General features: G+C 40.5%; 1 protein-coding gene across 2 annotated transcripts in view; it reads right to left on the reverse strand.

Moving 5' to 3' along the window:
- LOC119491139 (alpha-2-macroglobulin-like) overlaps positions 1-11,994 on the reverse strand; it is a 49,480-nt gene extending 37,486 nt beyond the window's left edge. Inside the window, exons 1-11 of one of the 2 annotated variants that reach the window (XM_037774838.1) lie at positions 11,822-11,994; positions 11,479-11,659; positions 11,132-11,288; positions 9,944-9,996; positions 9,361-9,381; positions 8,346-8,511; positions 8,182-8,266; positions 7,917-8,067; positions 3,540-3,657; positions 3,305-3,414; positions 3,048-3,215 (exon numbers count right to left, since the gene is read on the reverse strand). In XM_037774838.1, coding sequence (XP_037630766.1) covers positions 3,048-3,215; positions 3,305-3,414; positions 3,540-3,657; positions 7,917-8,067; positions 8,182-8,266; positions 8,346-8,511; positions 9,361-9,381; positions 9,944-9,996; positions 11,132-11,288; positions 11,479-11,659; positions 11,822-11,907 — 1,296 coding nt within the window. In that variant the 5' untranslated portion in view covers positions 11,908-11,994. The remainder of the gene's footprint in view (positions 1-3,047; positions 3,216-3,304; positions 3,415-3,539; positions 3,658-7,916; positions 8,068-8,181; positions 8,267-8,345; positions 8,512-9,360; positions 9,382-9,943; positions 9,997-11,131; positions 11,289-11,478; positions 11,660-11,821) is intronic. The other variant, XM_037774839.1, reaches the window with a different exon arrangement.
- Between the last annotated feature and the right edge of the window lie 14,093 nt (positions 11,995-26,087).

A 26,087-nucleotide genomic window follows, 5' to 3' on the forward strand; every position in this document is an offset into this window, starting at 1 on the left:
GTAACTGCCAAGCATTCCAGCCTGAATGTGTTAAATAGAGCCACAGATTGCTACCAGCCCTGTGATATAAGTTTGCACCTAGCTGTTACTTCCACGTGTTCCAGCTGGAGTCACTTTTAAGAGACATCATCACAACTGTCACTGCCCTGCATCTCAGTTAGTGCATGTTGTAAGTGTAAGCAAACTTCTTTTGTAAACCTTTGTTTACTTTACTGGCCCCTTTTGTTTGATTCCCACTAGAGTCACTAGTTGGTCCTGTAGCTACCACTCCTCCACAGGGACCTACCCCCCATAGTGTAGGCCAGTGCATTGTTGTCAGGCTAGTGTGCCTCCTAAACTACACTACAAGGTGTCTGCGAACGCAACACCATAGCCAACAACATTGTTTTGTTTTGTACTAGACATCCTGTTTAGTTTCACCCTCCATTCCAGGCATAACATGGAGAACCCCTGTGTAGAGCTTTTTATTTCCTCCCTAGCACAGAGCCTAAATCCTGGCTGCCCTGAACTCATCAGCAGGTTGAGTTTCAGTGAGTGCAGGAAAGAAATAGAATCGCTCCTCACAGACAGGTGTGATGCGCAGACCGCATCCAAAGACTCATTGTTGAAATGCTTGCTTCTGATTTTCCACAGGCAAACCAGTCTTGCCATTCAGCGTAAAGCAGCCCTGGAAAAGGAGATAGATAGCCTAAGAACTCAAAGTGCTTGTCTCCTCCATGAAGTTCAGACAGCTAATAAGAAAGCCATGCGTTACTTAGAAGACCTGCATTCAGCAGAGTTAGATCTTTGTCAACACAAAGAAAAATTGTTAGGGCTTAGATTAGAACATTTCGCCCCACCACAGTCTGTCAGTCACTGTGATTCTAGCTACTCAGATTCACACTCCTCACTTGATGAGAGGTTAACTCCCTCTCCACTCAGAAGTGAAGGATTTTCAACCGACTCAAAGTCCTTGGGAATGAAATCAGCTCCTCAACCTCCTCTGAGAGAAAGAGTGAACAGCTACCTGACTTCCTATTGTTGTGAAACTGACAGTGAAGACACATGTAATTTATCTTCAAAAAGATACTCTGCCCCATGTTGTTCTCAGCTACAGAGAAATGACACCTTCATCTGTGCTCCTCCCTCCAAAGGTTCAGCCTGTTCAGCCTCCTTCCACTCTGTCACAAGGGTGATGACAGCTGTTCAGCCTCTGCTTCTCAGCCAGAGAGAACTTTAGCATGTGATGCACCAGTGCATTGTAATGCTAATTAAGTCTCACCTTCAACAGAAAGGAACCCACAGGGTACCCGCCATGAAGTGCTTGAGTTCATAGCTAAAGACATTGAATGTTTTGATCCAGACAACTGTGATCATCACGTTGATGACTATTTTAGGGAATTAGATCACAATCTAATTGACTTAGCACACGTCACCCAACGGACAGTTAAACTTGTGTGGAAAACCAGCTCTAAAGCTGTGCCCAAGTTTATACAGTCACAACCTCCCAGTGTCAGAAATTACTATAGTGAGCTCCGTCATGCACTGATAGAAGAATTCTCTTCTAATGCTGACGAGACCGCAGTGATGTTTGCAGCCCTTCAAATTAAATATTCACGTAGTGAGAATCCTAGAGATTACTACAAACGTTTAAGGCATGCACACTTCCAAGGTAAGGATGCCTTACCTGCTCAAACACTGACGTGTCAAGCAGATCTGCCACCTCAAAATACCACCTTCACAACAGGTCGAAGGGGGGTCACAAAAGGCTGCATAAGGACACTGAGCGTAACCGCCATGTCCCCCAGTTGCGTATAGATAGGCATTCACACAACAGAAGTGAGCAGAAGGCCATACTCTGAAATTCTGTCCCAGAATTGGCGTGACCGGTCTGACGATGACAACAGCATCTCTGACCACAGTTCAGACTCTGAACAAGGTTCAGAAGATGGACATAATCTAGCAGACAGTGATAGCTACTCTGAGTGCCTCTCTGCCTCTGGCTACCTGGAGCGTTACAGCCCTGAACCATGAGTTAAGCATGAGAGATCCAGAGTTATCTTCCCACAGTACTAGCTAACACCTAGGTAACAGTGAGACAGACGCTAGATAACGGTGCCTTAATTTTCCTTTCCTCTTTTGCAGTTACTAGGGAAAACTTGAGTTTGTTAGCAACAGCAAAAACTCAACTCAGACACCACTGTCCAACTTTACAAGTACACTTGGACCAACTCCTTGGTAGTATCTTGTTTAGAGATCACTAATGCACAACACTAGCTTAGGACAACACATTATGACTGCACAGAACCAGTCATACACCTGTCCACATTGTTTTAGGTGACACTCTCCGCATCTCACCGTAACAACTTAACACCTCTAACATTCCTGTTCTTCACTAACCCTATAAATAACAGAGAAACACTAGTTATGTATTGTATACAATGCTAATGTTGTGGTTTATCTGGTTTGTTTGTAACTTAGGGACTGTTCTTGCTTAGCCAAGATAGATAGTTTTAACCAATGCCCAGTTGGTTAATGAACTGCCCAGACATTACAAAATTGAATGAACCGTTGAATGAACTTTTTTTCAATCATGGACTTAACAACTTCCAGGTTGTTTCCAAGGACCTGTGAACTGTTCAACCTTCTGTTTTGCTCTTGAAGGATGTTACACATCTTAAGACCAAAAGGGGGGATGTTGTACAAGAGTGAATAATGCCAACCTCTGCTATGTCAAGAACTCCGATATCCTTCAACCTTTACTATCTATTTTGGTAATAGTTATTAATTTAATTATTAATCAACGTTCCAAATTGATAGCTTAGTATATTTAATGAGACTATATTAATGTTTTGGTTATTGGTCCCTGATTCTAGGGTGGTGCCCCGTTTATTATTAATGTTTATTGATAATCTTTATAAATATTAATAATTCTATTATTATTTATTAATTAATTTGCTAATAACCAAACCTGTTACTACCAAATCCCTACATTGTCATCTTCATGAAAGGGTTACGATGTGACTGACAAATGTTGGATTACAGATATGAGTTCTAGTCTTACTTACGCGGAGGTGGATGTCCCCTTTAAAGTCAGCTGTGCTCAATGAGAAAGTGGCGACACCATCGTTATCAGTTGTGAGATTCTGCAGCAGACGTGCTGACCACCTTTCACCCTCAAACAGGTGCACCGGCATGCCAGGAATGGGCGTATTATTGTAATAAACTGCTTCAACCTGTAGGAAGCACAAAGGTGTATCACTGAGAATGCACATTGCTTTGTGTATAGAATCACACTGAATGAGTGACATTAACATGCACTTACTTTTCCCTCCACATCTGATCCTTGTTGATAAATCTTGGGTGTGTCAATGAAGGACAACTTTCCAATAACATATGAAATCTTTATTTTCTTCTCTTGTGGGCGTGTAATACCTGTACAAGCAGCATCCATGTTACAACTATGTGTATGACACATTGTTTCAATACATGGCACTGTAATTGTTTTGGTAAACTAACTCTCTTTTAAAAATATAAATATAATTATGAAATAGACTTGCCTGTCCCCTCCTCTTCCACTTCGGCACTGACTTCCAGTGTATCTATCAATGCCTTTTGCGCCATTTTTGTGAAAGTTGACATCATGAATATAAAAGTGGCACAGCCTTTCTTGTCCGCCTAAAAAACACAATGAAATACATTAACACATTAACTTTCAAACTAACATTACCTTTTCATACATTACTGCTGTAGCTTGAAGTTATTATTTAGCTAATGTTTGCTGCTGCCTGAGGGAGAGTGTCAAACTACTGTTTATAGTAGAATATAGTATATAGCTCAGTACAGTTCTTAACTCATAATGGAATTGCTCTGATGAGGGGAAACTTTGCTACTTATTTAAAATATGATGTGACGATGACCCCAGTCTTGAATGTTTGTCAAAAGCACAATGACATCTCCTCCAACAGCATAATTGGACAGATTACCCAAACAATTCACAAGTTGCCTCATATGCTCCAGTATTTATGGAGCATTGCTGTATGGATCAGGAAGCATGCCATCTTTGGCTATCAGAGACCATCTTTGAACTGAGACAGAGGTTATAATCTGTCTTTGTATGTTATTTTGTGACTATGTGTAAAGTTCCCTTCTTTAAGTTCTGTACTTTAACTGAGCAGCAGCTTCATCTGCTGGTGAAGACTGTGAGATGCAGTTGAAAGCTCCCAAAAAGCCAGTAAGCTTGATTTAAACTTTTTGTATGACAAACTACTATTTCCATGGTCAAAAATGAACTTTTATGCTCCCCAATTTGTACATTAGACTGAAAAGATAGATAGGGTGTCCAGACATCCCGAGTTTTGATTAGTTAATAAGTCTAATAAAACATTGAAAACGTGTTGTTGTGAAACATTATTTTGGCGTTGCCCACAGATGGGCGCTGTTATGTCTGTAGCCCAAATGAATTATAGCTGTTGTAGTTTTTTGCTAGCTGTGTACAGTAGTGCCACAAATTGATTAACAACTATGAAAGACAACACGTTACTGCAGGTACCGGGAGGAGTGGGGAGGGAAATACTCGTGGATCATTGCTGCCTTACAAGATCCAAACAAAAATTTTGCAAAGTTTGTAGGAAAGAATACTACTAAGAATACTACTATTATTATTACTACTGTTCGTTAGGGATGGGCGGATCGATACTGTGGTATCGATACTTTGATACTCACAAGATACTCATTTGGTATTGATTCCTTAAAAAGTATTGATAATACAATTATAGAAATCAGGGCTCTCAACGTTAACGCGATAACGCAAATTAATTTTAACACCACAAATTTCTTTAACGCATTAATGCATCTTGCAATTTTTAGGTTGCAGCGGGCTCAGTTTTAAAGAGTGAAGATACTGACATCATATGAAACTACAAAACCTAAGGAACCTCTGGAAGGAGGCTAAATAACCCTCCAAACAAAGGGGTCCATGACCTCTGACCTCAAGATATGTGAATGAAAATGGGTTCTATGGCTACCCACAAGTCTCCCCTTTACAGACATGCCCACCTTATGATAATCACATGCAGTTTTTTTTTGGGCAAGTCATAGCCAATTCAGCACACTGACACACTGACAGCTGTTGTTGCCTGTTGGGCTGCAGTCTACCATGTTACAGACGTGGACAAAATTGTTGGTACCCTTCCATTAAAGAAAGAAAAACCCACAATGGTCACTGAAATAACTTGAAACTGACAAAAGTAATAATAAATACAAATTCACTGAAAATTAACTAATGAAAATCAGACATTGCTTTTGAATTGTGGTTCAACAGAATCATTTAAAAAAACAAACTAATGAAACTGACCTGGACAAAAATGATGGTACCCCTAGAAAAGATTGAAAATAATGTGACCATAGGGACATATTAAACTAAGGTGTGTCCTGTAATTAGCATCACAGGTATCTTCAAACTTGTAATCAGTCAGTCTGCCTATTTAAAGGGTGAAAAGTAGTCACTGTGCTGTTTGGCATCATGATGTGTACCACACTGAACATGGACCACAGAAAGCTAAGGAGAGAGTTGTCTCAGGAGATTAAAAAGGAAATTATAGACAAGCATGTTAAAGGTAACGGCTATAAGACCGTCTCTAAGCAGCTTGATGTTCCTGTGACTACAGTTGCACATATTATTCAGAAGTTTAAGGTCCATGGGACTGTAGCCAACCTCCCTGGACGTGGCCGCAAGAGGAAAATTGATGACAAATTGAAGAGACGGATAATACGAATGGTAACCAAAGAGCCCAGAACAACTTCCAAAGAGATTAGAGGTGAACTCCAAGGTCAAGGTACATCAGTGTCAGATCGCACCATCCATCGCTGTTTGAGCCAAAGTGGACTTAATGGAAGACGACCGAGGAGGACACCAAATCATAAAAAAGCGAGACTGGAATTTGCCAAAATGCATATTGACAAGCCACAAAGCTTCTGGGAGAATGTCCTTTGGACAGATGAGACAAAACTGGAGCTTTTTGGCAAGTCACATTAGCTCTATGTTCAGAGACGCAAAAATGAAGCATACAAAGAAAAGAACACTGTACCTAATGTGAAACATGGAGGAGGCTAGGTTATGTTCTGGGGCTGCTTTGCTGCATCTGGCACAGGGTGTCTTGAATATGTGCAGGGTACAATGAAATCTCAAGTCTATCAAGGCATTCTGGAGCGAAATGTGCTGCCCAGTGTCAGAAAGCTTAGTCTCAGTCGCAGGTCATGGGTCCTCAAACAGGATAATGACCCAAAACACAGCTAAAAACACCCAAGAATGGCTAAGAACAAAACATTGGACTATTCTGAAGTGGCCTTCTATGAGCCCTGATCTAAATCCTATTGGACATCTGTGGAAGGAGCTGAAACATGCAGTCTGAACAAGGCACCCTTCAAACCTGAGACAGCTGGAGCAGTTTGCTCACAAGGAGTGGGCCAAAATACCTGTCAGCAGGTGCAGAAGTCTCATTGAGAGTTACAGAAATCGCTTGATTGCAGTGAGTGCCTCAAAAGGTTGTGCAACAAAATATTAAGTTAGGGGTACCATCATTTTTGTCCAGGCCAGTTTCATTAGTTTGTTTTTTAAAATGGTTCTGTTGAACCACAATTCAAAAGCAATATCTGATTTTCATTAGCTAATTTTCAGTAAATTTGTATTTATTATTACTTTTGTCAGTTTCAAGTTATTTCAGTGACCATTGTGGGTTTTTCTTTCTTTAACGGAAGGGTACCAACAATTTTGTCCACGTCTGTATGATTTGAACATATTTATTTTGCTAAATAATAAATATATACCTTAATTTGCATAAAGCAAACATATTTTCCCTCTCCCATGTTGATAAGAGTATTTAATGCTTGACAAATCTCCCTTAAAGGTACATTTTGAACAGATAAAAAATGTGTGATTAATATTTGAATTGATTGACAGCCCTAATATAAATACAAACGTGGGTGGTTACAACACTTCCAAACGTTTTCACTACTTTTGTATAACATTTGTGCCAAAACAGCCCTGAAATATTTAGCTGGCCAGTGTCACATGCCTGTGGAAACCAATGTGACATCAGAATCTAGCGTACAGCGGCGTACAGTCGCACACTTCCACATCAAACATGTGAGAGAATGGCAGAAAGGAAATGTAGCATTGCTCATTATTTAATTATAGTATTTCTGTAAAATACTGGACTGTTTTTTTGGCACAAACATTTTTATTTAATTGTACTCATATTTGTGTTTTATTGGTATCAGTATTGGTATCGGTATCGATATCATTAAAAATGTAACAAAAAGTATCGGTATCGTATCGACTTAGAAATGTTTGGTATCGCCTGTCCCTACGGTTCGTTGACTCTGAATGTAATGTACTGGAGGACACGCCCGTTGTGGCCACGTGACCACGCCCGGCTCCAACTCCCCTGTCCCGAATTTCACCCATTCTCATCTGGTCACCCTAAAGATAGATGACAATATATCTGATCTAATGTAAATGGACTTGGAATTATATAGCGCTTTTCTAGTCTTCCGACCACACAAAGCGCTTTACACTACATGTCAGTATTCACCCATTCACACACTGATGGCAGAGGCTGCTAAAGTGCCAACTTTGCCCATCAGGATCTAATCTAAATACTCATCCACACACCGATGGCTATGCCTTCGGGATCAATTTGGGGTTGAGTGTCTTGCTCAAGGACACATCGACATGTGACCTGGAGCAGCCGGGGAACCACCGACCTTCCGATTGGTGGACAACCGGCTCTACCCTCTCAGCCACAGCCGCCCCATGTAGTGTTAAATGTGCACGGTATGTTCCAGTATATACATTCTGTAGCAGAATATGTAAGGTCTACATTTATATGCATCTTCTTTCAGCAGACATGAGACTGTCATTATAGCAACTGTACCTGCTTGGTCTCCTCGTAGCATGGGGGAGTAATATCATGGATTCCTTTCGGATCATCAGGGTTGATTAGATCTACTCTTCTCACGTAGCTACTAAGAGGTCGGCACACCTTCATTTTAACACTGCCTGGCACAGGCTGTCCGTATGTATACCTATTAGATGGACAAAGAAAAATATAGCGTAGTTGAAAAGGAGCCATTCACTCTCCAATCTGGACCCATTTTAGATTATTTAAGAGTGTAATGAGCGAAAGAGCTTTTACTTACGTTGCACATACTTCAGCTTTGATTTCTTCCTGATCAATACTTACTTCATTGGTTACATCTAGTTTTACGTCAAATTTAGGCAGAACTGGGGACAAAATATAATTATTAGCATTCTTGCTTCATTACAAATGGATTGAAAGGCAAGGTAAAATAAACAAACTTACCATATTTCTCTACCTTGAAGCTGTGATATCTTTTAGTTGACCCAATCGACACAGTAACTTTGTAGGTTCCTTCACGGGCCTCGGAGTTCAAGGCATAAGAAAGCTGCAGTATCTTACTGTTGGATATTTCATTCAACCACTGTCCAATCCGGTTGTTGTTAGCATCCTAATGAATAAAATAAATGGGAAGAGCATGTATTCATGACAAAAATAGGAAACTCATGTGAATACATGGAGCACATGTTGATTGTTTCTTTTTCTTATACTTGTTGACTCTCATTGTGAAAAGCATCATGTGTACTTTTGAATAAGCTTGAAGCGAACACTTTCATAACATACTATTTAAAACTACTCTCAAACAGATTCTGATCAATGTATTGGCAGGCTAATATTTTAATAATAATAATAATTTTTCAGTTTCTGCAATCTTAACTTATTAGCTTTTATAACAACAACAACAACAAAACCGAGCAAACTCCATCTACTGATGAAGACAGTTAGTATCTCCAGAAAATGCTTGTAGGTCGAGCTTGATTTAGGATTTTTGTCAAACTACATTAATAACTTGATTTAAGTAGGTTAAGGGAAAAATAAGAAAAACAAATGCAGCCTGTAAAACATGATTTTTGACTTAAGATGTTTTGTTTCCAAGGTCAATATTTACTTTTTACACTTTATACTTACTGTCATCATTCAGAAATGCCCTGTTCAAGTTGTTCAGTGTAAAATATCCTGCCACAGTACCTACAGTATATTTGTCACTCACAACTTGATATCAGAATCAAACATTTTGTAGCACATGGAAGTATACTAAGTATACTTAAATTAAGTGAACTTCACTGCACTTTTTGTTTTAGCTAAGGAGCACATGGAAGTATACGAAGTATACTTAAATTAAGTGAACTTCAGTGCACTTTTTTTTAGCTGGGGTGCACATGGAAGTATACTAAGTATACTTAAATTAAGTGAACATCGGTGTGTGTCAAAGTGTGGATAGTTTTATTATTAGTCTTACCTCAATTTCGATGATATTGTACTGTAAAAAAGAAAGAAAGAGGGAGATTTGTTAAAGGACAAGCTGGTATATATTGCTCTCGTCATACAGTGTGCTAATGAGTTCAGTTTAAGGTGATTCACTGCACGTAATTTTTCATTAAGAAATCATTGGTTCAATGGTGATGAGCAGGCAGTGCTCTGATGTTTTACAATCTGCAGGTATTTACTGCAGAGGCCAACACAAACTTCAGCTCTTGTATTGATGATTTGAAAATATGAAACATGTGACATACATTAACATAAAAAGTATTGTCTTCAGAGTATGTCATTCGGAAAAAACATACACAGTTCTATTTAATCTTTAGTATATTTCCACTGTTATTACCAATTAAAATGACATTATGTGCGACAACATGTTGCAAAATGAGAAACTAGTGTTAGGGGTTGATGGATTTATCACTGGGTCAACAAACATGTTGGAAGACCTTCAGCGCAGTACAGGCAGGTTTACCTAAAGGGGCTGTGGTTGTACTATTGAGCTAGAGCTTCACCGTGGTTCATGACTGAGATCTAAAGAAAGGAGAGACTGTTCAAACACTCACCAGCTGACTGGCAGGTCTCATCTTAGTGTCCAGTGTGACGACTCTGAAATGCACTAGGAGAAATGCAGAGAGACTTCATGAAGCTTTTACAGCTCTTCTACAGCAGAGGTAAACATCCTCACAGGCTAGTGAAACTGATCTTCTGACAACTCAGACATTACATCATTACTATCAAATTTACAAGTTAGGAAAGGTTAGAAAAATAGATAATTTACTAATGGCATTTACGTTATTGCCCCTGTTTTCAACCATAAACTGCAGGAATTGCAAAAGTAATTAGTGGGAAAGGAAGAAATTCTTTGAAACATAGGTCAACGTGTCACAGGATGTGTTTACTGATTTACTGCGGGTACTTTCTGGCCGCACCGCACCGCTAAAAGTTCAACGTTTTCCAACTTTTAGTTTGGCTGCACTTCGCTGCAGAATCAAAAGGCCGCAGCTCGCTGAACTCTGGAGCGGCCGCTACAGCTTTTCATAGATTTTGCATGTCAGCTTGCCGCAGGCCGCATTCCAGCGCTGCTTTTAAGGTGAGATAGCTCACATGTTTTTAATGAATATTGTAAATTTGTGACATTGATATCCAGAATGGGGGGACTTCTGTGCTCCTAACTGGTGCAGCAGGAAAACAGCAGAAATTTCATGTAGGCCAACATAACTTTTTTCATATGTTAACTTAACTTTTTTCAAATAAACTAATGTTAATTTTTCATGTATGCTAACAAAACTTTTTTTCATGTAAGCTATTGTTATTTTTTCATATATGCTAACGTAACTTTTTTCCTATAAGCTAATGTCACTTTTTCATATATGCTAACAATAGTATTTCACGCTAACATGTTGTTTCTGGGCTTCTGTGAATTTAACACGTACTGCCTGTTGACATTTTGGGGCACACACACAAAATGAATTTCTCTGTACCTGCGAGAGTTAATGTCGACATGTGACATTAAGTAAAAATGTTTTAGGAAAGCAAGGATGAATGCTGCATACACATCTACATCCAAACAAGCAAGGTGCTTTATTTATACAATAAAAATGTTCATATATAAGTTGCGATGACATTGTGGAAATTAATTTTCTACCCTGTGCTGCATGCACATCTGTAATTATTTGTAAAGGGGAAATCCTTCTATAAACAGCATGGTACCATATTGTGTACAACATCATAGATCATCAGTTCGTGGTTACCTGTTTGTCCAGGGAGGTAGATTGGCTTATCTGTTTGGACGAATGTCATTGGTTGATAGACATTGATCTGGACTTTCCTGACTTCTTTTGAGTAAAATGTGTCGCCTTTTACCTCCACCTCGAAATTATGCACTGCTCCATTCTTCACTAAAGGAACCTGTGACAGAAAGATATTTTATAGACACCAAGAGAGCCATTGCCTTACTGAAAAAAAACACTTTATTATTTTATACCGTGTACTTTGTGTTACAAATCTGTGTGTCTTACTCTATGTGTGAGTTTTGTATTAAAACATGTTCAAAGAATGTTGTGTAAATGAGCAAATGAATCAAATCTGGAGAGCTGACCTGAAACTGAAGGCAGGCATGGAAGTCTTCACTGGACGACTGCTTGAGGAGGGTTGTATTCGCCTCTTGGGACATCAGAGTGACGGTCATGACCAGAGTCTCGTTGGGATGCAGGAGACTCGCACAGAATTTGGTCTCAGCTACGGCTTCAAGAACCGCAGGAATGGCTACCATGTACTGCCTACAGCCACAGAAACATACACACACAGTAGATCTCACTGGATCTGGCATGGACGAAACTCCAACACAGAAGATTATGCAGCAAAAACAATCATTACCCGAGATTTATATTCATTCAATCACACGCCATTATTATTTGTTTGGACAGTACAAGTAAACTTACGGTCCTGTCACTGCTTCCCCCACACACATCCAGCTGAAGAAGACACACAGGGTCCATGTCCACATCTGAAGCCCAGGACGACCCATGACTGATCGAGATGATCCTGAGTGGAACTATCCAGAGTCAGCATCTCATAAATCGCCTCTGATAGAGAAACCCACCTCCGCTTCACACCCACACACACTCACACACACACACACTCACGCACACACGCACACACACACACACACACACACACACACACACACACTTACTCATCATACAACAGCTATCAGTGTGTCACTGTGTCTCTTCAGCACTCCCCCTCAGGACCCTGAGGCCATAGATCAAATAAGGTTTGTTTGATCAAGTTTGAGATCATAATTGCAACACTCATGTAGTGAAAGAGTCTGAACTTTTGTTTGATCAGGAGGTTGGAAAGAGGCTCTGACATGGACGCTTTTTGGCTGGACTGCAGAGGGCCAGCCCTACAAACGCAAAAATCTATCACTGACTGACTGATTGATGAAGTTACACGATTGGTCGGCCAAGTGTTGGAGTTTCCTCATTGGCCGTTGCTCTTTCAAAATTAAAAGGCGGGAACAGTCCTTTATGCAAATGAGTCTGTCCAGCGTGACACGTCCGGTACATCGGAAATGAACAAACTGTTTCAGGATATTTTTCCACAGACTGTGCTTTGTTACTCGAGTTATCTAATCATGGGTTCATGAATATGCCATTATGGAATATTTCATTTACAGTTAACAAGCAGGTAGTTTCCTAGTTTGTGTTGAATATCAGCAGGGGGGTTTCATTTGAAAGCATGGAATACAGGTATATTACCTATTACCAGCAAAATGTGAAAGTGAATGACCTGAGCTTAGCCACAGAGGAGAAACAATAAGGGCCACAGTGTCCTCTGACCTGCACTGAAGCCCATGCAGTGCCATTCACCTCCAGGCTGTACTATCAGCGGCTCCTGGTAGAGCACTTTGTTGTTCTGGATCACATCAAATGTCAGCTTGACACTAGGAGACTGGACTGTCACTGTGATTGAACCCTCTGGACACACACACATACACACACACACACACACACACACACAAACAGCGTGGTGCTGGGTGTAAGATACAGTATAGGGCCCTTTATGTGGGAAAGCCATGTTAAACAAAATATGAATCATAGCAGCCGAACGTGTCTGGAGGGGCACTACAGTATAAGTTCAGCATGCAGTTGTTTAGGCTGTACCTGAGTGGAGGAGAAGCCTCCATAACAGTTCTGCTGGCCCGTCAGCCATCCAACAAGATCCATTTCCCAGTTTAATAATTGGATTCTCTGCTACAAAATATTGCAAAACAAGACATTTGTATTAGGGGTTATCACAGCATCTGCAAAAATATTTGACGACCTTCAACTCAGGTTTACCTAAAGGGACTATGTGGTTGTACTATTGACCATAAGGCGTCAACAGGACAAAGTTATTTATAGAGACTGATTCAGGGTAAAGAGCACAACTATGTAGATTTCACTACATTATGTCATTGCTGTTCAATTCCAGCTGCACAGTGGTGCAGTGGTTAGCACTGTCGCCTCACAGCAAGAGGGACGCAGGTTTGAATCCGGCTTGGGGTCTTTCTGTGCGGAGTTTGCATGTTCTCCCTGTGTTAGCGTGGGTTTTCTCCGGGTTCTCCGGCTTCCTCCTATAGTCCAAAGATATGCAGGTTAGGTTCATTGTTGACTCTAAATTGCCCGTACGTGTGAATGTGAGCGTGAATGGTTGTCTGTCTCTGCCTTCAGCCTCGCGAATCCGAAATGGGGTAAGCGGTTACAGATAATGGATGGATGAATGTTCAAGGGTGTGTTGGTTTGTGTGTCGAGGTTTGCTGGTTCACCCAAACCACAGTAGCTCTTCCTCTAACAGCTCACTGTGGCTGTTTCCCATTGCTTCAAAATAAAAGGATTGGGTTACATTACAAACACTAATGCATGCATCATTTCCTGTGAATGTGTGGGTCATTTGAATGGCAAACAAATACCATAAGGGGCAGAGCAGGCAGCAGGTCAACAGGTAACAAAAGAAAAAAAAAAAACAGCAACAGATACAAATGCTGGAACTCAAAGGCATGAGGCACATGACCATTTTGCCAAACTGGCAAAGAAAAAAGGGCTGGTTATAAACAGTTAAAGCAGCAGTAGGCATATTGGAGCAAATATGATTTAAAAAATGTAGTTTTATAAAACGGTCGACGAACGTATATTGCTAAGATGTGAAAATCAATTGTTCATTCCTTTGCAACATCAGCGCCCAGCTCCAGAGCTATACGCTTCTGCCATTTTGAACTTAAAGCGACTACCGGACACCAGTAAAACGTCCGCCTACAAAGTGCTGTTCAAAAGGAAAACAAAATTGTTGAACTATAAAACTATTATAAATATGCATACTATTATAACTATTTACTTACTTATTTATTTATTAAACTTTTTGCCCGGCCGCTTCCCAGAGGAGCATAAAGTGAGCGATGGACATAAATGGAAGTTAGAAAAAATCCAGCACACAGATTTTGAGAGCAATCTCAATCTTTTTCATGTCAAGGATCCAAAATCGATGTCCAATAGACCACAGACCATGGATGTATAAGAGGTTGTGTCCTGTGCTTTCGCCCTGCTTGTTAGTAAATAGCCTACAACTACATAAAATTCTGTTGATGTCATACTACTAGCACTACTAGCTACTGGCCGATAGCCGGTTGTTGTTGGGAACAGAGACGTTAATACATCCACCACGGTACAGGCTTACAGCATACAGCCCATGGGTGTATTATAAGATAATAAAAGTGATGATTTACAGCCAATATATCCATTATTACAGCCGCATACAGCTAGCCGGCAGCTGGCAAAACTGAATATGTCAAATATTCGGTGCAGTCCCGTCGGTCTGATGCGCGTTCATTATGACGAGGAAAATAACTCTGGGTTCATTTATTAGTTAATTTTACAACTTTTAGGACATAATGATTTAAATGAAGGCTATTTAAGTGTTCGTACTGGGAAGTTGATTTACCTAAAAAAGAAATATCCTCTGATTTACATCTCTTTATACATCCATGGCCACAGACTCATTCCCGTTTTCAGTCCAAAATGGTGGCAGCGCTATCGCAGCGCCATCTGTCGGTTGTTGTCAAAAAAGTACCAGAGTTTCGTCTCTTTGCTTCTATATTCTTTGCTAGTCCTCAGCCACTCCCACACAGATATTGGTGGTGAAGGAGGATTATTCATATTTATATTCGATGCTTGTTCATTCAAAATGTGTTCCTCTGTGACTGCAGACATGCATGCATTAAAAAAAGTTTTTTTAGAACCCTTCTTTGATGTCTTGATGCGTACAGATCATTGGTTGAGTCAGATTTGACATTTCGTTTTGGAGGTACAAGCAAAAGCCAATTTAACCAGGGAATTATGCACGAGGAAATTAAATTTGTTGAGAAGAGATGTTCCCTGCCCCCTCCCCGTGTTTCACTACAGCTCTGTTTAGCACTTTAAATTGATCTCGTCTGGAGGCTGCAACATATTAAACCTGTCTACTCTGAGCCAGGGTCGAGACTATTTAAAGTGTATAGTGTAGTTAATCAGACAAAGAACCTCCTGAACCAAAATTATTGTCACACCTAAAGTATCATGATCTTGAGTTATTTAGTATATGCAGAATTATGGCATTGCTTTGGTCATATTTATACTACAGGACTGGTGCATGGCTATCAAATATATCTCCAGATATCTCAGGTTGTTGTGTTTCTGGCCACCACTATTTGTGGGTTGTATCTGTTGTATGAGAAGGCACAGTTTCTGTCCATTCTCTTCAATCAAATGTTGTTTTGTACATTTCCATTGTGTTGTTATTTCCAGAGAAGCTTTTTCTCACAGTCTAGCACCACTTCCCACTTTTCAAGGCGTGGCTGTTTTCTAATTTCTCTTTGGGGAGTGAGATCCAGGAAATAGAAAACATATGCTAACCCATATCCATTAGTCCTAATGCACTAATGACTAGAACACACTTAATTTCCAGTTACAAGCTCGAAAAAAATATATAGCCTACTGGTTGCATGAACCAGGGGCAGAGTGATGATTGTTATGTAGATATTATGAATTCAGACACAGTTTTAAAAGAATCAGTTGAGACAAGATGAAAATGAGTAAATAGATTGGCAGACTGTTTGATACACATCTAAAACAACAGAGGAAGTAAATTGTTATGCTCCTAAAATGCAGAAAGATGCCATTCTGAAGAAGAAATGTTTATAACTTGCACACATCACAAGTTTATCTAATTAAAACTAAAACTGAAAAAGGAATGTCTGTCTGTCTCTGTCTGTCTGTCTGTCTGTCCCACTGTGTTATTTGCATATCTCTCGGAACACTCATCCGATCATGTTGCTGGGGACCCAAGGATGTGCAGACACGCGACAAGTTCAGTATTTCTTGGGTTTCTTGTATATATTATATATATCTATTAACTATTAATAGTAAAATTATTAATACCACACAGTAAAAGTCCTGCATTCAAATGTTTATTACAAGTGAAGAGTGAAAGAGAGGTATTATCAGCACAATGTACTTAAATTTAATTGACAATTTCAATATGATGCTGGATAGTTTAATGCATCATATTTTAACTGTTATATTTTGTGAGTCAAATCTGAGTCTGCAACGTAACCAGTGTTGGGACCCACCATTACTGGTGGCATAGACAATGAACTACGCTTCTCAGGATCCTTGATTCATGCACCCATTGAGTATCTCCACCCATGGACTCAGCTCAGTAACCATTGGCTGATGACTCATTCACACATACTGTAGTTGTGAAATTCGCCCAGGACAAAACCAAAGGACAATCCTTTGTTCTTCCTCTTTCTTCACCTTCTTCTCACCCCTGCTGACCTGCGGGAGGTGAGCTGCTGCTCTTTTCTCCAGACCAGAAGCTGTAGAAGCAGCTCTGCTCTGATCTATGGCCTGTTAGGAAACAGAGATAGAAACACAAGGAACTTCTAAGGCAGAAGACGCGAGAACCTGCCTTTTGACCAGCTAACTTCAAGCAATAAGAGCAAGGAAGTGCAGAAACAGGACTGGACCAGTTTCCCTCCAAACTGCACAACTGGATCTCACACAGCAAAGACAACATCTTTGACTTGGAACCACAACTTCAACACATGGAATTACAACCCTTTCTTCCATGGATTGGTAACGTTTCTGTCCGGTTTGAATGAAGTGTTTTACGTAGCTGTGCTACGTACAACTGATCTCAACATAAACAAAAATACACGTGGATGATAGCGCATTGGATTTTACCCAGTACCCATGGGTAGAAAACCAACCAACAGGAGGGGTGTTTCGATCCACTAACCTAACAGTAATGCCATTTTAACCCAGTGATTTTTAGTGTGTATAATCAACTGGTGTTATGAATTTTAGTTTTCTACAATGACAGATAAATTCCAAAAGGTTCTTTTGAATGGGTGTTTCTCCGCAACTGTGGTAGCGTGCAGAGAATCTATCTCATCCACTTTACTTCAACTGTATACTGACAGCTACAGAAGCTTCTCACCTTTTTAAGAGGTGTGAAGATCTTTTTTGATTTTAATATTATGTGCAAAACTTTACCCACTTCAACTACATGAACCAAATTACCAGGTGTGCTGGGAGACACCCACACAGTCCATGTGCCCAAGACCTACAAATGTACGCTGGCTGTTGCACTTGCATGATTAAAATAGGGGCCTGGATGTCTCCTGTTTTCAATGAATCATCTACTGAGAGTCTTTTGACCTTTCCTGTTATCTACTGGTTCCACAGCCTGTCACTGATGGACAGAAACAGCCTATGATACATGTATACGTCCAGGTGTCGTGTAAATTTTAGATTTTGCGGTGTTACACAGATGTGTTTCTTTATGACCACAAAAAAAAGAGTCAACGTTTAGCTTTGTACCATTCTCTAACATCTCTGTCCCCACTTCAAGACATAATTAAAACAGTCATAAAAACATAAAAACGTTAAAGATCAGAAAATAAAAACAAGCTAAAAATAAAAGCTGGAATAGAAGCTAAGATAGAGTATAACACACAAGATTAAAAGTTATAGTACGGTATAAGATAATTGTGTACATAGAAACTTTGAGGTAGACGTTAACTACGACTCACAAGGTGCATTTTGGCAAGAAACATCCGATCATCAAGTTTAAAATTCTGTTACATGTGTCACTAATAGCTGGACTAGCTACAGCTAACTTCACTACACTTCACTTTTAACTTCTAGGTCACTCTGTTTATCCAGAATGGTTGCATGATTACATGATTTATCAGAAGCAAAGTTGAAATATTTGAAACAGGTGGCCATACCATAAACCTGTAAGAGTGTTACATCACCCTGGAGGAGACTCAGTAACACTGAGGCTATCACTAAAAGAAAAATGCTGATACCGAATGGGGTGGTGGGGGGAAACCACTTTGGGAATCAGCAGCCCCTCTCACTTCGCAGCTATATCGACAGACTGTGGAAGGTGGACCTGTCCTAAAATCACTCCAGTATGAATTGTTTTGAATATGATGGTTTATGGAAAGATGGAGAGAGGTTTATGAGGAAGACAGAGGGCTGCAATATCAAAGCTACTTTACTTAACAATTCATGTAAACTTGTTTTTCTCTATGGCTTAACAAACTTGTTACCCCATCCTCATATTCTCATGAAGTTGATCTCAAAAATATTTACTCTATATTAATATTCTTCCAGAGGGGCACAATAGACACTGTACTCTGCACATCCACTATACTCTGCAGACACTTAACATTTGAATGTCTGACGGAGGTGTCTTGCTCAAAGCGTGCAAAGCAACAAAGTGCAAAAATAAGACATTTTACATCAGCAATCACCCATGCATAGAACTCAGACAGCAACAATCTGTACTGTACGATACAGTAGCACTTTAAGACTATCTTCCACCCAAGCCTCCCACCCGCTTCCTCTCCAGCTGCTTCCTCTCATCCTGCCCTGCCCAGCCCAGCCCACCACACTGATTCTGTCATTTCTGCCATCGCCTGTTGCAAGTCACGGAAGAGAAAAGAACACGAATCAACGGTAAGACATTGATATACATTTACATTTACACGCAAACTCATTTTTACATAGGCTACTGTATATATTCACTTGAAACTGTGCATAAGACCTGTTGGAACACGGCAACTGTTGTCTGACCATTAAGTTAAGTTGATGTAGTAGCATGACTTTAGGGTTCGAAATGGGCTAATTTTCTGATAAAAGTGAAACACAAGACTAATGCTTGCTCTCATTTAATAGTTTAATGGATTTTACAAGCTTATAAAACTGCTGCTGGACAGGGGACGATCAATAATCATATTAAACATGTGTATTAATATAGATTTGTTCAGGAACATTTTATTCCTTATATCCATATCCAACTGAATAAGATAGACAATTGTCTCTTGTCATGATGAAAGGACTTGCAGCATTTGGATTGAATGGTTATAAAATGTCATATAAAAGTGTGACATGTAGTCTTCTCATAGATGGAGATCTCATTTTTTTCCCCCTTAATGACTGTACCACATTTTGTTTTTGTCACATGTCACAGGAAAATGCACATCTCTTTGTCTCTTCTCTTCCTCTTCATAGGTAAGTCACTTCAAATAATAGAAAGTGGATTTTATTTTAAACTAATAAAACAATGAATGATCTATTTAGATGCATCACGGTGCATGATGTATGAGTTTAACGGTGGATATGAGCAGCCGTGGGCGGCTGTTTGTAGCTTTGACATTCAGGAGGACGCTAACAACAATTTAGTGGTTACTGTTGCTTCTGTAACGAGTTTATCAATCAGCAGAACCAGCCTTAATCCAATTTGAGAGATTGGATTACATCACTGTTACACTATTGAGTTGTTTTCTTTGTGTTTGTGTGTTTTTGTGTGTGTGTGTGTGTGTGTGTGTGTGTGTGTGTGTGTGCGTGCGTGTGTGTGTGTGTGCGTGTGTGTGTGTGTGTGTGTGTGTATGTCTGTTATTGCTGTTGTTGCTGTTTCATTGATCGAAGAGCATTTGATCAAAATTGTAGGTTGATTTTCCTAAACATGATGTCGTCCAGCTCTGACGAGAATAAAGGTTCTTCTGGGTGACGTTAGAGGAGTAATTCAACAATCTGTGTATTACACCTTGCTTTGTGAGTGAAATAAAATCATTAATGATACCATATGAATAATGATAACACCACTCTCATGTCTGTGCAGGCAGTACTGAGCAAAGCCAGGTGTTTAAAGAGGAACTCCAACGATTTTACACATCAAAGTGTGTTCACAAGTGTTGTGGAGCACCACTCAGTGGAGGCTGGTGACTCAAAAAAGGAGGAAAACCAACCCACATGGCGTCATGTTATTTTATATGCTGTCATGTTCCTAATGTTTGTATGTCATGTAGGGGGGGTTACAAGGGAAATCTGGAAAGCACTTTGTGCTTAAATTGACAAGTGCTATATAAATAAAATAATAATTATTATTATTATTATTACACTAGTTGACTACTTATCTCTTTCTTATGTAAAAAGAAAAATTAAGCACTAAAACAATGGCTTACAAGACTTCTGAAAAACAATCACTATGGCCTCAGGATGGGAATGAGTGCGTGTACGTAATGTGCCACTAGAAACCTATCTGTAAACTGCCGACCATAGCAGTCCGTCGCCAATGCCAGGATACGGTCCTAGGTGAGCGGTTGGGCCGCTGCACACCACGGAGTCCCGCTGTGGGTCCAGTCCGGTAAGCTGACAGCGAGGCCTGAGGCTGCCCCAGCAGAGTGGAGCTCTCCATCCACTTCCCGTTGGGGTTCTGCCACTACCGCGGGCCCCGGGCATCCTCGGCCCTCGCTCAGCCGTGCTGCTGCACTCTGCTCATCCAGGACATCCTGGTATGGGCGAAGGACTGCCGTGCGGGCCTTTCGGGGCTACTGCAACAAGTTAACTATTGTGTTGGTTAAGGCAAATAGCTAGCTACTGCTCGATAAACGAAGGGAAACTTGTTGTGAAGACCTGATTTGGAAATCATCATTGGACCAATGTGATGTCAATCTTGTATTCTTCTGGTTGTTGATTAGTAACAACCCAAGGTAGCCTGTCCTTCCTTGGAGCATCATTTTACGTGTTTTGGCCAATCACAGATTAGTTTGAAAAAAAATGAAATGCATTGAATTCATAGAAGAGGTCCTGCCTCCAGGAAGGGAAATAACTCTGATTGGCTGTTCAATTTAAATGAATCATTAGAGTAAAAATCAGAAGAGAAACGGACGTGAAGAAAGCAAGCCAACGAGTAAAGTCAAGAGGAAAAACACAGAAGGCTTTTCTCATTTTTCATCTTCATCTCATCTGATCATTCCAATACACGGATATTTTCACAGGGACCGTTTGGCCGTTTTGGCCAAGCCGAAGACAACGGGAGGCGACTCAACGGGCGGCCTTCGTTGCCGCTAGTTCTTCGATGTCGGCTTGGTGTGTCCTCAGCTTAATATCTGGCTGAAAGACAATCTTCAATTCAGAAATCATGGAATTACTATTCACCTGACAATTTGAAATTATTTAAACTTGTTTATTATTATTTATATTATTTATTATTTGAATTTGTAGTGCTTCAAGAAGTGAAATTGGTTGTATAAGTTTTAAGAAATCTTGAAATGTTCATACAGTATGAAATGGTTTGTACAAACAAACGTGCCATCTGATTGCAGGTTCAACTTCTACCAAAAAGCAAGGGGATTTTGGCATTTTAACTGCTTGCAGAACCAATGAAGATCTCAGGTTCAAGCATCCAGTCTACTCATTAACAACACATAGCTGACAACACACATGAGTCCTCACATTCATTACTCTTATTTGGTATGCCTTTGCTGTAGGATTTGACATTAAAAAAAAGTGTGCCTTCAAAGAATTAACCACAACATTTTGATCTTTTGAAGGTTGGACTGCTTTTATGGAAACTGTACAGGCTCTCCATCCTTCGAATGTGAATTTAAGACATCCAACGGGACTCTGCTGGCGAACACATCCATGAAGTGCAATCATACTATTCCAGGTCATCATGAGCTGTACGCCAATAAAACCACGAACTACACCTGCATACTGACGCGAAAAGGCAGGAAGGAAGAGAAGGAAATCACCATAGACTACAGCATAAGTAAAGGAAGACGTAAGTATTGCTTTCCATTTGTAAATACAAATTTCAAGTATTAAAAGTCCTGCGGAGCGTTCAGTCATCAGCATTGGGTGCCCAGCAGCATGTTTTTGCCCTTGGCTCCCTGGCAGGTTAATCCAGCCCCTGGATACAATTTATTATTGATTGATTATTTGTGCCACTACCACGTAATGCGCTGTTGAGAAGTTGTGGTCATTTCACGCATTTGTGTTTTGATCGCGTTGGTTTGGGTACAAACATAACAGAGGAACAGGGTGCAGCAAAATGAGTGCTGCTGAGCTTAATCTCTCTTTCTCACTATCTCTTCAGGCCGCATCAAGACCTGTGCTGGCACCACAAGCTTACTGCTGCATCGAGCTCCAACCTTACTGTGGTCTGTGGTGATTCTGTCTCTGTGGAAGGTCATCGGTACGGACAGCCACACAACATGATTGATTTGTCGTGGAAGCTTTGATCAACAGAAATGTATTTATTTACATTTGCACTGTTTTACAAAAGCTATCTTTTACAGTAATGTCTTCTTTTAGGAAAAAAACACTGTTGCAGCATATTAAAGTTCCTTTCTCCACAGCAGCGTCCCATCAGGACCTACAGAGCAGACAACATCAGCCTTGATAAGGTCTGTTTCCTGCTGTTACAGATGCACTGGTGTAGCTCAGTGGTTACTTCGCTCCTCAAATCTATTTGATTACTTGGTTCTCTCCCTCCCCGGGATCAAACCACGGGCATTGTCCAGTGTTTTCTCTCCCTCTGGTCTGACCTGCTGTCTTTTTATTCTGATATAGACTCGCATAAACACCGCAGTTACACTGAGTAGAACTGTCTCAGTTTGGTAAATAGAAGAGTAAGCACATATTTCCATTAATTAGTGAAGCAGAGTAGCTCTGATAGAACATCAAAGGCTTGTTTTGATTTATTGGTTTATTAATTTAATCACTAACTCATTCATTTATTAGTTTCTGTTTTTATTTCTTTAATTTATTTCTGTATTAGATATCTGTTTTATTTTTTTGTATTTATTTTAACATTTATTTGTGTATTTATTTATCCATCAATTTGTAATTTTGTATCCTCCATATCCATTATCCACCAGGGAACTTTTTTTTCTGGCAAACATTCAAAATAGACTTGAAGAACGGTACCCTTCTCGTTCCCATTATCCTAGTCTGAAGCAACACATTGGAGTCTTGTTAAGTCATGTTTATAAAGCCACCGTCCAGCTCCAGCTGTCGCACTGGTATAGCTCAGTGGTTACTTCGAACATCAATTCTCTCCTGAAGAATTCGCTGCTCTCTATCCCTCCCCGGAATCAAACCACGGGCGCTGTCCAGTGTTTTCTCTCCCTCTGGTCTGACCTGCTGTCTTTCATTCTGATAAAGACTCTCAGTACATCAGCCTCAGCTCTGTCGTCAAGATTCCAGGATCTCTTGCTGACCTTTTGTTGAACCACATAAGCCTACAGAGCACCACATCAGCGGCAATACTATTACTGTGACAGGGCACAAATCTCATCCAGTGAATATTATCAGATGACCACCAGAGGGAGACGTTCACCAGGGGGGAGAATCAAGCTGGGGTCTTTAGGTGATGGTGAGGTGTGTGAACTGACTTTTATTAGAGAACTCAAGTGATAATTGACAGGAAGTCAGGGGTCAAAGGTTTCAGTGATCCCCACAGACTCTATCTGCAGTCTGGTTGATCTGGTCTTCCTTCACTTTGCTGTCTGATATCCAAACTGCATTTGCACATTCATTTCCACACATGATTCAAGACCTTTTCTGAATCCTTACAATCCACTCTTCAACTCTGCAGATATATAGACTAATGAACCAAGGAGCATTCTTTCAACATGACTTTGAATTGTATCTTTGACTCCTTATCTGCCAACTGTGTGAACAGGTTTCATATTTCTGTGATTTTATTGAAATAAAAACTATTATTGAAATACAAAACGGCCTTGTTACTGTTGCATTTAATGTCAGCAACCCCAATGTGTCATCAATGTGTGTTAAAGAGGTTTAAATATCTGGGACTCCCCGCTAGTCACTTCTAGATATCCTATGTCCTATAATGACTCAGGAGCTTATTAAAAAACATACAACCAAGTAAAAGACTATATAACAATGAATATTTTACTTGGGGCCTGCATAGGAAATGGCTGGAATATCATGAGCACAGGTCCCTCTCTGTATATGCATCACAGAGTGGACTCTGCAGCAGTCACAGACTCATGTTTATGAAGCCAGTTTCCCACCAAACCTGCTGCACTGGTGTAGCTCAGTGGTTACTTCCATCAACAATTCTACTGAAGGGTTCTGTGATTGCTATCCCTCCCTGGGATCAAAACATGGGCGCTGTCCAGTGTTTTCTCTCCCTCTGATTCCAAACTGTGCCACAATAGCTATCTTTTACAGTAATGTCTTCTTTTAGGATAAAAGCACCGTTGCAGCATTTGAAAGTTTCTTTCTCCACAGCAACGTCCCATCAGGACCTACAGAGCAGACAACAGCAGCCTTGATAAGGTCTGTTTCCTGCTGTTACAGATGCACTGGTATAGCTCAGTGGTTACTTCGCTCCTCAAATCTATTTGATTACGTGGTTCTCTCCCTCCCCGGGGTCAAACCACGGGCGCTGTCCAGTGTTTTCTCTCCCTCTGGTCTGACCTGCTGTCTTTCATTCTGATAAAGACTCTCAGTACATCGGCCTCAGCTCTGTCTTCAAGATTCCAGGATCTCTTGCTGACCTTTTGTGGAACCACATAAGCCTACAGAGCACCACATCAGCAGCAATACTATTACTGTGACAGGGCAGAATCTCATCCAGTTCACCAGGGGGAGAATCAAGCACCACAAAAGCTATATTTTACAGTAATGCATATTAAAGCTCCTTTCTCCACAGTCTCCCATTAGAACCTACAGAGCAGACAACAGCAGCCTTCATAAGGCCTTTCTCCTACTGTTACAATCGCACTGGTATAGCTCAGTGGTTACTTCGAACAACAAATTCTTCCTGAAGAATTCTCTGCTCTCTATCCCTTCCAGGGATCGAACCACGGGCGCTGTCCAGTGTTTTCTCTCCGTCCGACTCCAAACTGCGCCATAAAAGCTAACTTTTACAGTAATGTCTTCAAAGGATAATCTTTTTGCAGGAAATCAAAGTTACTTTCTCAACAGCAGCGTCCTATGACGACCTACAGAGCAGACAACAGCAGCCTTGATAAGGTCTGTTTCCTGCTGTTAAAGACGCACTGGTGTAGCTCAGTGGTTACTTGGCTCCTCAAATCTAGTTGACTACGGTTCTCTCCCCCCCGGGATCAAACCACGGGTGCTGTCCAGTGTTTTCTCTCCCTCTGGTCTGACCTGCTGTCTTTCATTCTGATAAAGACTCTCAGTACATCGGCCTCAGCTCTGTCTTCAAGATTCCAGGATCTCTTGCTTACATTTTGTTGAACCTCATAAGCCTACAGAGCACCACATCAGCAGCAATACTATTACTGTGACAGGGCACAAATCTCATCCAGTGAATATTATCAGATGACCACCAGAGGGAGACGTTCACCAGGGGGAGAATCAAGCTGGGGTCTTTAGGTGATGGTGAGGTGTGTGAACTGGCTTTTATTAGAGAACTCAAGTGTTAATGGAAAGGAAGTCAGGGGTCAAAGGTTTCAGTGATCCCCACAGACTCTATCTGCAGTTTGGTTGATCTGGTCTTCCTTCACTTTGCTGTCTGATATCCAAACTGCATTTGCACATTCATTTCCACACATGATTCAAGACCTTTTCTGAATCCTTACAATCCACTCTTTAACTGCAGATAAACTCAGACATTTTTTTGGGGAAATTTGTGTTTGGTCAATTATTTTTCTGTTGTTACAATGCTAATGGTCATTGTATTTTACATCGTTGGAAAGCCTGTTTATTTACCTTTACAATGATGTCCAACTTGTAAGGATCATGCATTTGTTGGATGAGCAGCACAGCTGATTATGTGGGTAGCGCCCAAGAAAAATTTGCCAAAATGCTCTGCCAATGGTAATCAGTGTAT

Source organism: Sebastes umbrosus, chromosome 7, assembly GCF_015220745.1.
Source record: "Sebastes umbrosus isolate fSebUmb1 chromosome 7, fSebUmb1.pri, whole genome shotgun sequence".
NCBI lineage: Eukaryota > Metazoa > Chordata > Actinopteri > Perciformes > Sebastidae > Sebastes > Sebastes umbrosus.